This window comes from Elgaria multicarinata, chromosome 4, assembly GCF_023053635.1.
Source record: "Elgaria multicarinata webbii isolate HBS135686 ecotype San Diego chromosome 4, rElgMul1.1.pri, whole genome shotgun sequence".
Classification (NCBI taxonomy): Eukaryota; Metazoa; Chordata; class Lepidosauria; order Squamata; family Anguidae; genus Elgaria; species Elgaria multicarinata.
Window position 1 is genome coordinate 118580337 of NC_086174.1, and position 11918 is coordinate 118592254.

The 11918-nt window shown below is 43.2% G+C and overlaps 1 protein-coding gene across 1 annotated transcript in view; it reads right to left on the reverse strand.

Annotated features, from left to right (window-relative positions):
- The window catches only part of LOC134397971 (1-acyl-sn-glycerol-3-phosphate acyltransferase epsilon-like), a 32940-nt gene extending 21885 nt beyond the window's left edge, over positions 1 to 11055 (reverse strand). The window contains exons 1-3 of the mRNA XM_063125067.1: positions 10621 to 11055; positions 4439 to 4508; positions 3084 to 3199 (exon numbers count right to left, since the gene is read on the reverse strand). Coding sequence (XP_062981137.1) covers positions 3084 to 3199; positions 4439 to 4508; positions 10621 to 10839 — 405 coding nt within the window. The 5' untranslated portion in view covers positions 10840 to 11055. The remainder of the gene's footprint in view (positions 1 to 3083; positions 3200 to 4438; positions 4509 to 10620) is intronic.
- Between the last annotated feature and the right edge of the window lie 863 nt (positions 11056 to 11918).

Genomic DNA, 11918 nt, shown 5'->3' on the forward strand with positions numbered 1-11918 from the left:
CACTGGAAAGTTTAGCTGAGTGTGAGTGACATCACTGACACAGCATCAACAGGAAGAGGAGGAAGTAAGTGTTTTATGTTTTTACAGGATTTGGCGTGACCGGGAAAAGGAAAAAAATACCTGTCAACTGGCACCATAGACTCTGTATATCCTTCTCAATAATGTAATAGTTTTCCTTAAAAACCTGCAAGTGCCACCATTCACAGATTACTATTTGCAGCATTGAATTATTAATGCAGCCACTGGATTCTGCTATTTGTTGCTCTTTGAACAGCATGAAAAACATCCAAATGTTTTTCATGCTCGGACACCATGTTCTAAAGGAAAACCAGCTTTGAATCATATCATCATCCCCATGGGAATGACGATGTGATTATTCAAAAGACTAATATTCAAGAAGCTAACTCCAGGAAAAACCCAGACAAATGACCTTGAACACCTAAGAGGACCAAACAAAATACCCCAAAATGAGAATAAAGAGAATGGCTTGCAGAGGTGAATCTGCTGTCTTACCTCTGCCAGCCAAAGTCCTGCTACAAGTCACCCATCAGTTAGAGAGCTGCTGGGAGTCTGTTCCTCTTCCTCAAGACATGGAGGATATTTGTCCAAGCAATTGGTGAGAGCAACAGCTGCTGGCCAATGTGGAGAAACAGGATGCTAGACTAGATAACGGTTTTGGTCTGATTCAGCTGAGCCCTTCTTATGTTAATTTGTTTCTGTAACTTCCAGAACAAACTCTCATGCAAGACTCAGCTGACAGCACAGGTGAGGTGGAAAGTGTTGCCCTAGTCACTGGTCAGATACATCCAAGTTATGAAACATGCATAACTACAAGCTGTTCTTAGACTGCCAGAGAGCCATAGCTGATTTGATGTGTTCATACACATACATACACACACACACACACACACACACACACACACACACACACCATTTTTGTTTTCTTACTATATTCCACTTTTATTTTTGTGTAAGGGATGGAATAGAATAGAAAAGAAGAATTGCAACATCTTTATTGAGAAGTGGGGAAATATAAACAATGCTCTCCTCTCTGACTCTCTGTCCAAGGAAAATAACTTCACTGGCTCACCACAAGGCTTGCTCTGTATGTTAATAAGGAAATCACTGCAGTTCATATCACATTGCTTCCTTACTCATAGAATAGACTTAAGGTACATTCACATTCTCGCTCCTAGGTAAAATATAATGATTGGTGGCTGGTGCACACCTAACAGCAACAATATGATAGTTGCCAACATTTGGCAAGTTACTGCAGGTGAATGGTTTGTCATATAGACTGACTAACTTCCTTCATAATGCCATGGAGAAAACCAGCCACCCCTATTTTTTAAGTTTACAACCATGTGGAGACTATCCTCAATCAACACAACAACACACTCCATGAGAACAGCTTCCAGTGTAGAGGTAGTAGCCACGACATCACAACCTCCATATGGCTACTATTTTGTATGCACTAGCCCTGAGGTCTGATTCAAATATCATGGTCCTCAAGTGGAGGCAACCAAAATATGTTGCCATGTGGGAACTGTAATGTGTGTAAGTTGCTTACACATGGACTAGACTGAGCTTCCAGAAACATGGCTACAAATGGAACACAGCCACATAAACATTTCTGAGTAACATATTGTAACATTTGAATTCATCCTTAGAATAGTGGTTTTACACGTTATGGTGAACTCATGGAAGATCAGCTGCCACTTGTTTAACAATTGCAAGAGGAAACCTACATGAAAGTAATGGATACAATTTCAGCCATTTTATAACTACTGGATGCAAATTCAGCCATTTCCTACCAATCCATTTTATATGTGCATCTGTTTTTCCTTCCTGACTGGCAGCACAAAACATCTCCAGGATCACTCCAAATAAAAAAAGAGATTCATCTATTTAAATAATTACATAGCTGGTGTTCATAAATTGGTGGCACACACTATGGAGCCTTGGGCTGTGTTTTTGCTGCCTGTGAACCAACATTTTGTGACGTACAGGGCACAAGATGTGTATGTGGAAATAAAAACTTTTCAATGTAGCTTTCCTCCTCTCTCTGCTTATAATATATGGCACCAGTTTAGACATGGAACCACACTCACCTAATGAGAAACACTACCCCTTGTCTCCCAAAGATCTTCTGAATTTCAACTATTGTGTCTAATGGAGCACAGCTTACTAGATCACCCTGATAACCTACTGGGATGAAATCCACAGGAAGCTCAACTAGAGGAGCAAAAAAGCAAAAAGGGAAAGAGAATAAGAGAATATAAGAATATATCTAAGCAATCATTCATATATGAGGAGGACTTGTTTTTTTATTCAAATTTTCACTGTGACAAAGTCAAGGGAATCACAATCCCTTCACTTTGTGCTGAGCTATTTTGTTTGCTTGTTCTTCTGAGAAACAAACAAATTTTGCTAACACATTACGCACCCATGCTATAGCGGGGAGATTAGCTCAAGAATATAGATCATTTACTAGCATTGGCACACAAACCCAGAACTAAATGTGATAAAAGCCACATTAGTAATATGTTTTAATTAACTAGACATTAACTTACAGTGCCATCCTAATTATGTTTACCCAGCAGTAAGTCCCATTGAGTTCAACATGACTTGTTCCTTACTCCCATTGAACTCAATGTGACTTACCACTGAGTAAACATAATTATGATTGCACTGTTAGGTGCATAGGACATAGGCACATGTTATTCTATCCTAGCATGTCTTGTCCCAAGTTTAGTGAGTTAATTTTCAATTGGTAAGCGAGTTAAACCAGACAGAGCCAGAGATACTGTATGCTCTAACACCACAGTATGCAGATTAAATCAGTTTATTTGAAAGACAGTTATGTCCCTATCTATTCTATATTAAGTATGCAACACACACATTCATTACCAGGACGGAATTACTGCATTGTCACAATTCTAAGCATGCTTTACTCGGCACTGAATTTTATTGAAACCAATGGGATTTGCTCCTAAGTAAACACGTCTATGACTGGGGTGTGTCAAAAATAAGCAGTAAATGATAGTTATTTAATGGTACATGGGAATAGATTCAAGATTTACCTGAGAAAAATACCACCCGTACAAAGGAAGCCATTTTAACCCGTCTTTCAAAACATATCGAATATGTCCAAGAGCATTCTGCCTGATGGCCAACATGTCTGCTATAATCCAGTCAACTGCAAAGCCAAAACACAATCATTTATGTTCCTAAGCAAATATTAAAATGCTTCCCAAAACCATTCTTAGTATATTTAATACAAATTTTCGAACATGGGAAATCACATATTTCTTTCTTTCAACGAGCAAGAGAGGCTCTTTCTACAATCATATTTCCCCACTTCCTTTTTCAGTATTTAACATTCCATTTCCCATTTATTTCTTAGTTTTCAAATATTACAAGCACATTTCATAACACTACTAAATAATGTTCCAATCTACTGCCAGTACCCCAATCTGGTACACTCCAGGTGTCCGAACTACAATTCCCAGCATTTCTAATCAATAACCATGCTGACTGGTATTGATCAACACTGAAGTCCAAAACATCTGAAGAGCACGACACTTCAGAATAGATCCAGAAACACATCTTCATGTTAAGGAATGTGCTCTTAATAAGTGAACTGAAGAACGTGGATTTTATTTTTATTTTTTTATTTTTTTGCGATTAATGCGAATCACTGAGTCAGCTTGAATGAAGTTCAAAATGGATGCTTGATGTTGGCCCACAGTGAGTAATGGAGTCACACCTAAGAAAGCCTTGTTAATAAAGACACCCTTAAATATAGAACTTCAGTCCTGATCTAGGAAAAAAAACACCCTTTAGTTCAGGCAAGGGCTTGTTATGAATTCAGTGTGGTTTCTCAATGCTGCCTGCTCCAAACAGGAAATCTTTAGATTGTATCCAGTAGCGGCTTTGCACTTCTGTTTGTGCAAGATGGTGGACCCAACTTTTGCAGCCCTCCGAGCCATATTCCATACTGCGCCAGAGAGACCCCAAATCCTCAGGAAAAGCTTTTCAGGGCTGCAATGGGAAGGGGGAATTGAAGGAAATCTGGTGTCCCACGTTGCAGCAGAAGTGCTTTCAGCAAGTGGAAAGCCATCAGTGGACATAACCCTTTATGTGGCTTCAAAGGCAGCTTCTAAAAGCTACTGCAAATTAGAGGCAGTTGACAAGGAGCATACGGGCTGCTTTTGCAAAGAAGAAACTTAAAGGTAGAACTACATGTATAGAATTTGCTCCTCTTTATCAGGATCATAATGTATATTTTACAAATTCAATATCTTAATATGAAACAATATTTAAATCTGAGTAGTTCAGTCTGAATAGCTGCATTGACACCTTATGTTTTTACACACACATACCACATACACACACACTAAAAAAGCCCTTATAGGTAAGAAAACTATTTACAAACCTGTACACTGATGATTTGACATATACACCACATTCTCTTTAGTCTTTGGCAAATCACCATAGAGAATTATCTAGGAAAGAGAAAAGGGGGTTACAGCAATTCTGGCACAGCGTTTTGTGCTAACGTGGTCATTGAGTTATACTGACAAATTTGGGTGCCTGTAACTTGTCTTAAACAAGGAACCCACTTCCAACCTTGAATGCCCTTTCTGCGAGTGAAAAGCTCTTCCAACATTCTTCTCTGATCATCCTATGGAACAAGCCCATAAAGAACTTATTTTAACACATATATAAATAAAACAACTTTATCCAAATATGCAAAATAGGTTTTCTCCTTAATACAACCTGATTTACAAAAGGTGCGCACTTGGTTTTCTATTATGGTTAGAGGTGTTTTGCTTTTTATTTATTTTTTATTATCAGTGGAAAGACACAATTTTGAATACAAAGGGGGTGGGGGCTGGAAAACATTAGGCTTTACGCATGAATGAAGGGAAAGGGATGGCAGTGCTTTCAGGACAAAATCACAGGATAACGGGATGCAGAAGCTTTGGACCTCCAGATCACTAGTTTCATTCAAGCCTGTTCAATGACGGGACTGTCTAACATCTGTTCGGTGGCCTCATTGAACAGAGTTTGAAACATTGGTCTGTTAGCAACAGTACTGATATGAACAGCTGATCCTAAACACATTTGCCGAAATAGATTTGCTTAGCTACTAGTCTCCGTGATTTTAACAGAACTCATTCCAAATTGGCATGTGCAAATATCATGATATCTCCGCATACCTTAGTCAGCAGGGAGAGAGGGACTCTAACCAAGACACTAATGGGTCTTGAGGAAAAACACTTTGTAACTTACTACAACCAGACAATTAGCAATGTGGTGGCCTCTAGATGTTTTAGACTACAATTTGCAATATCCTTGACCATTGTCTATACTGACTGAGACTTGTAGTCCAAAACATTATGAGGGTACCAGGTTGTTGTTGTTTATTCGTTCAGTCGCTTCCGACTCTTCGTGACTTCATGGACCAGCCCACGCCAGAACTTTTGGTCAGCCGTTGCCACCCCTAGCTCCCCCAAGGTCAAGTCTGTCACCTCCAGAATATCATCCATCCATCTTGCCCTTGGTCGGCCCCTCTTCCTTTTGCCTTCCACTTTCCCTAGCATCAGCATCTTCTCCAGGGTATCCTGTCTTCTCATTATGTGGCCAAAGTACTTCAGTTTTGCCTTTAATACCATTCCCTCAAGTGAGCAGTCTGGCTTTATTTCCGGTATTATTTGAAATAAAATTTATTAAAAAATTTAAAAAAAGAAAAAAGAAAAAAGAAAGAAAAAAAAGAAAGAAAGAAAAAGTCTGGCTTTATTTCCTGGAGTATGGACTGGTTGGATCTTCTTGCAGTCCAAGGCACTCTCAGAATTTTCCTCCAACACCACAGTTCAAGAGCATCTATCTTCCTTCGCTCAGCTTTCCTTATGGTCCAGCTCTCACAGCCATAGGTTACAACGGGGAATACCATTGCTTTAACTATGCGGACCTTTGTTGTCACTGTGGCGTCTCTACTCTTAACTATTTTATCAAGATTTGTCATTGCTCTCCTCCCAAGAAGTAAACGTCTTCTGATTTCCTGGCTGCAGTCAGCGTCTGCAGTGATCTTTGCGCCCAGAAATACGAAGTCTGTCACTGCCCCCACGTTTTCTCTCTCTATTTGCCAGTTATCAATCAAGCTGGTTGCCATAATCTTGATTTTTTTTGAGGTTTAACTGCAACCCAGCTTTTGCACTTTCTTCTTTCACCTTTGTCATAAGGCTCCTCAGCTCCTCCTCGCTTTCAGCCATCAAAGTGGTGTCATCTGCATATCTGAGATTGTTAATGTTTCTTCCTGCAATTTTAACTCCAGCCTTGGATTCGTCAAGCCCAGCATGTCACATGATGTGTTCTGCATACAAGTTGAATAGGTAAGGTGAGAGTATACAACCCTGCTGTACTCCTTTCCCAATCTTAAACCAGTCCGTTGTTCCGTGGTCTGTTCTTACCGTTGCAACTTGTTCATTATACAGATTCCTCAGGAGGCAGACAAGATGACTTGATATCCCCATACCACCAAGAACTTGCCACAGTTTGTTATGATCCACACAGTCAAAGGCTTTAGAATAGTCAATAAAACAGAAATAGATGTTTTTCTGGAACTCCCTGGCTTTCTCCATTATCCAGCGGATATTGGCAATTTGGTCTCTAGTTGCCTTTAATACCAACCTCTAATTTAAGGTTTTCACATTCACCCAATCAAAGTCACACTTGCAGAATACTTAATTCAATCTTTGATTGTGAACAGATTTATTGGCCTAACTTGCACATAACTTTAATGCATAGTTTATTACCCTACCTAGGGTTTGTCTGGCAAATGATCAAACATTGTTTGTTTGCTCATTCCCAGGGTTGTTTATTTTCCTCATCCTTCACCAGCAATCTTATCTTGTATCCCAAGTGCTTTTGGGGCATTGTACTACTGGCATGTAGAGTGGCTTCTTCGTCTTCTCCATTCTTGCTTGCTGCCACGGTAGCCTAGCAATATAAGTCTAATGACAACCCATGGTTTAAACAACCAGAAGTTCATAACCCAACAACAAACCATGAGTTTTCTTTGTGGGTTGTTTGTAGTTATCAAACCATGGTTTGTGAGCTCTGCACCATTCTCATATCATAACAACTGAGAATTAAACAGCCTGTACCATGGGGTAGCATTATGTGTGAACCAGGCCATGGCTCCGTATACATATGGAGCATCTGATGTGACTTTATAAAACATTTCGTGATTAGTAAAATTCCAGACATGCCAGCAAACAGCACAAAGAACAATGCTAAAAAGTTAAACGTTTGAGAGATTAGGATAAAGTCTACAGATAGCATAAGCAGACAATGATATCAGAAGAGATGGTTTTCTATGTTTGAACCATGCAAAGTAAAGTCACAGTTCATGCTGATAAAAGTGTCCCACTCCTGAAGCAAAATACTCCTGAAGCATATTACTTTAATAAGTGTCAGAACAAAGCAAACACCTTGATTTAACTACTGGCCATTCATCATTTTGTTTGTCACATGGTAACTTTGTTGAGTATGGAGATATTCAAATGAAATTTGGTACTCACATTTAGAACACAATTCTGTTTGAAAAACAGATCAATTCCCACACCCATTTTCAAAGTAGCAGGGGGAGAATATATAAAATACAACATAAGTGATCGCTTTTTTGAATATTGAGATGTAAGAATGAAAGTTGGGGTGTGTGTTCATGACCATTTTTTTCAGTATCTCCTCTGTTTTCAAGAAGACAACAAAATAATATTTGACTTGAAGATTGAGATATTCAGGTGATTACAAACAAAAGTTGAATCAAAATGACTCCCAAATTAATGGACGCTTTTAACAGGGCTCAGTGTGCTAGAAATTTTTGCATGCAGAAAATCCCCATTTGATCTCCAGCTTCTCCAGGTAGGGCTGGAAAGACTCCTGCCTGAAACCCTGGAGAGCCACTGCCAGTCAGTGTCAACAATACTGGGCTTGATGGGCCAATGGTCTAACTCAGTATAAGGCAGCTTCCTAGGTACCAATGTAACAATGCAAGGTCTAATCAGCTTTATTTAGACAAATTTGTATAATTTTGTTGGCCAGCTGATAACTAACCCCTTTTGCTTTGGTTGCAGAACTGCCCTAAGGTTACTAAATAGATTTCATGAATGTTTCGGAATTTCATTGATGTTTCAGAGTTATGTAGGTGGTACACCTTGTGTATGGAATTATGTTGTTCCCTCGTTTGATTTATTGATTTGTCTATTACCCATCTTGAGGAACTCATGAAACAGGCCTTGTGTAAACAGTTAAACAGAATTTAGGAGGAGTGATGGCCTTGTCTATAGCATAAAGCTGAGAACAATTGCATGTGTGTTGTTTTTAGCATCTTCAAAAAAATCCTTCATTTATCCTTGGGTAAGTCTTTAAATAACTCACAGGCTGCAATCCTGTGCACGCTCGCTTTGGAGTAAATCCTACCATGTGAACCCAGAGATATACTTTTGAGTAAACATGCATAGGATTAAGCTGCTAGATGTCTATAGACATTTAAATTTGATTGTCTCTGAATCTATACCTTGCTTTGAATTAGAAAGCAACAGCCAACAAAATATAAGTCAAACTGCAATGTCTTATGAGAGAAGTGCCAATCAGAGCTATAATGTACTTCACTGTTCGCAGAGAGCTAATATGCATGATGATTTTCTTTTCACTAACAGGAACACTAGCATAACTTGTGCAAATATTTTAACTATTCATCACCTAGCTATTCATAAGACTACACTTCTATCAACCAGAAAGCTACTGCTTTCTAGTTCTATATTCACTTCACAAACACTGCTGGATTCAACACAAGTGCACACACTGGAAAAGTAGGGGATATCATTCTTTTACGCACTTTGTGTAACTCAACTTCATATGGACTATAAACAGGCCGGCACACACACCAGTTCAAAGTCCCAACCACAGAGAATGGAAGCTAAAGCTACAGAACATCCTTCGCAAAAACACTCTAGCTGTTGTGGTCTGTGGCTGGGCCTCTGACCTCATGCCTGCCTGCCAATCTCTCTCTTGTCCTTGTGAGACCGTGGATGGACCTCTGCAGGCCAGAAGTGCCCAATGAGGCAATGGGACTGGGCTGTGTGTGTGTGCGTGTGTGTGTGCGCGCAAAAGTGTTGTTGCAGAGACAAAGAAAGGGGGAACTATGGGACAGTGGAATTTATGGATGGGAGGTGTCTGTGTGAATCAATAGTGCGCCAGAAAAAGAATATGGGATGGTGATGATCTTAACTTAAGATCATCACTACCCCAGCCATTCACTGGGGGGGGGATCTACACTACTACTTTAAAGCGCTTTATAACAGTTTTGACAACTGTTGGGGCCCAGGACACACGGCATATACAGTTTTCAAAACGTTTTCAAAGTGCTTTAAAAGCAGTAGTGTAGATCCCCCTTGCTCTCTCATTTGAGATAGTAAAAGTGTGGGTGAGTGTAGGATGGCTCTGGCCCCACCAACCACAGGATAAAGGGATGCATACCTCAACTGAAAAAAGGTTGCCACTCCTAAGCTAGAGAGAGAAGCAGCTTCTTGTCACCTCTGTGTATTTTTCACCTGCCGCCAACAGGCCCAGTCCTCTGTGCTGTGGCAACTAGAGGGTGTACGTACAAGCAAGCAAACAAAGGCAGGGTTGTTCCCTTCCTTTGATCACTCACCTGCCCTCTCCATCTGGGTGATGAGATTGTCTGTCACACCATTCACTTTGGGCCAGTCACAGACTCTCAGCCCAACCTACCTCACAGGGTTGTTGTTGTGAGGATAAAAATGGAGAGGAGTACGCCACCTTGGGTTCCTTGGAGGAAAACAGGTGGGATATAAATGCAATAAATAAAATGATGCAGCAGTGAGGACAGGGGCCTTTCCAAATGAATTTGAACCACTGCACTGCCCAGATGGGTAGGGTAGGTGAGCAATGTAAAAGAGCAGCTGTGGCCAAAAGCAGTCACTGCTTCTACGAGTTCACCTGCTCAGTCTCCCTCTCTTAATGTGGGGAGACACAGTGCTTAAAACTGGCCCCACTGTGCTGCTCCAAAAGCCAACACACTGCCCAAAGAATGAGAGTTTGCACACACAGGTGAGCAAGGTGAGACAGCAGCTCTTGGCAGCTGAAGCCACCTCTACTCACTTGCCCGTTCTCTCTCTCTGGGCAGCACCCAATCTTAACTCCTGCACTGTTGCGAGAGGTGAGCAAGAGGTGCTGGAGCTGCCTCTGCTCAGGCCTTCTGGGTGGTGCAGCAGGAAGCTACAGCACCGCCCAGAACAAGCCCTCCAACTGCTGCGCCGCCCACAGAAAGAGCGCGTGGGTGTGCGCCTGGGAGCAGAGGAGTGGCTATTGCTCGCTCCCTTGCTCAGGTGTGCAAGTAGCGACAGTATTACAACGAGCAGCAGCTCCTGCTGCCTCCTCCGGCTCACCTGTACGTACACACACGCACACTCCCTCACCGGGAAACCAGGCAATCGGGACAGGGCCTGCTGTGGGGCAAGGAGGAGGATGGAGCCCCACCGAGGGCATGCTGCCACCAGCTCCACATAACCCGGACCCCGCCCTGACCTGTACGCCGGTGTAGTTCTCGAAGAAGAAGAGCACCATGCTCTGGTAGATGGTGTACAGCCGGTCATCCACCTCGTGGTAGAAGCGGGCGGGCAGCACGGTCGAAAGCAGGCGCCAGGCCCCCCAGGCCAGCATGTAGGTGGGGGCTGCGCCCAGCATCACAGCGGCGGGCAGCACGTAGCGCATGGAGTAGGTGTGGATCACCAGGGACAGCAGCATCTTCCGGGCCGGCGGTGTTTTGTTTTGTGCGCGGGGTTCCCGCCGCCTGCTCGCCTCACCAGCAACGCCACTGCCACCTGCGAGAGGAGGAGGAGGAGGAGGAGGCGCCTCTTCTCATGCCCCTCAGGCTCCAGCCCAGGAGGAGGAGGAAGAGGATGGCTCCGGCGCTCCTCAGCCGCATGGCCCGCGGGTAGCCGAGGCAGGAAGCAGCATGGGCGGGCGAGGAGAGGGAACCGTGCGTCTGAGGCGGGCTGAACGCTGGGCCGGGCGGAGGCGGGAAGCGGCCTTGCCCAGCCCCCGGAAGTCTCCCCGGTGGCCACCAGCGAGCGAGCGAGGCGGAGCTGCCTTGTCGCAGGCGGCGTTTTCTTCTTACCCTCCCTCTTGCCCGGGCAATATAGTGGTAGGTGAGAGCGAGGGCGGCGGCGGCGCTTTATGAGGCAGAGCTGCGAGGGAGTGAAGGAGCGTTTGTGTCGGCAACGCCTCCCCCGGTCTCCGCTTTCTCCGCCTCTCTTTCCCCCTCGCCTGCTGGGAAGGCGCGAAATGCTTGTCTTGACAGCCTGTCTTGACAGCCTCCCTCTTGCCTCAGAGTAGGTGTCTGGCTGCGAGTTGGTGGAGCAGCGCTCCTTCCCAGACATACATAGACGGAGACTCTGCACACGCTCGAAAGCTATGCACCCGTTTGTCTCGCGTATTGGGGCCGGGTAAAAAAAGTTGTGCCAAGGGAGGGGACACTGTGCTTTGGTTAAAACGGGCCAGCGTGCGACGAGATTGGAATTAAAAGTGCCCAAGAGAGATCGCAGACCCAGGGATAACTCTGCCCTCCAGCCTGCCCTGCCGTTGCCATTTGCAGCACCTCCTGCTGCTGAGGAATATTCTTAGGGCTGGCAGTGAGCAGTGCAGATCCAGGGCAGGTGCCAGACTATTTTGCGCCCTAGGCAAGGTGAGCTACTTTCACACACACACACACACCCAAAAAAATGCCAACTTTGATTTTTAAGAACATAAGTTTCCTGGAAAAAATAAGAAGCACAAAACTTGAAACTGCTAAATTTATTTTAAAGTGCAAGAAATACGTCATG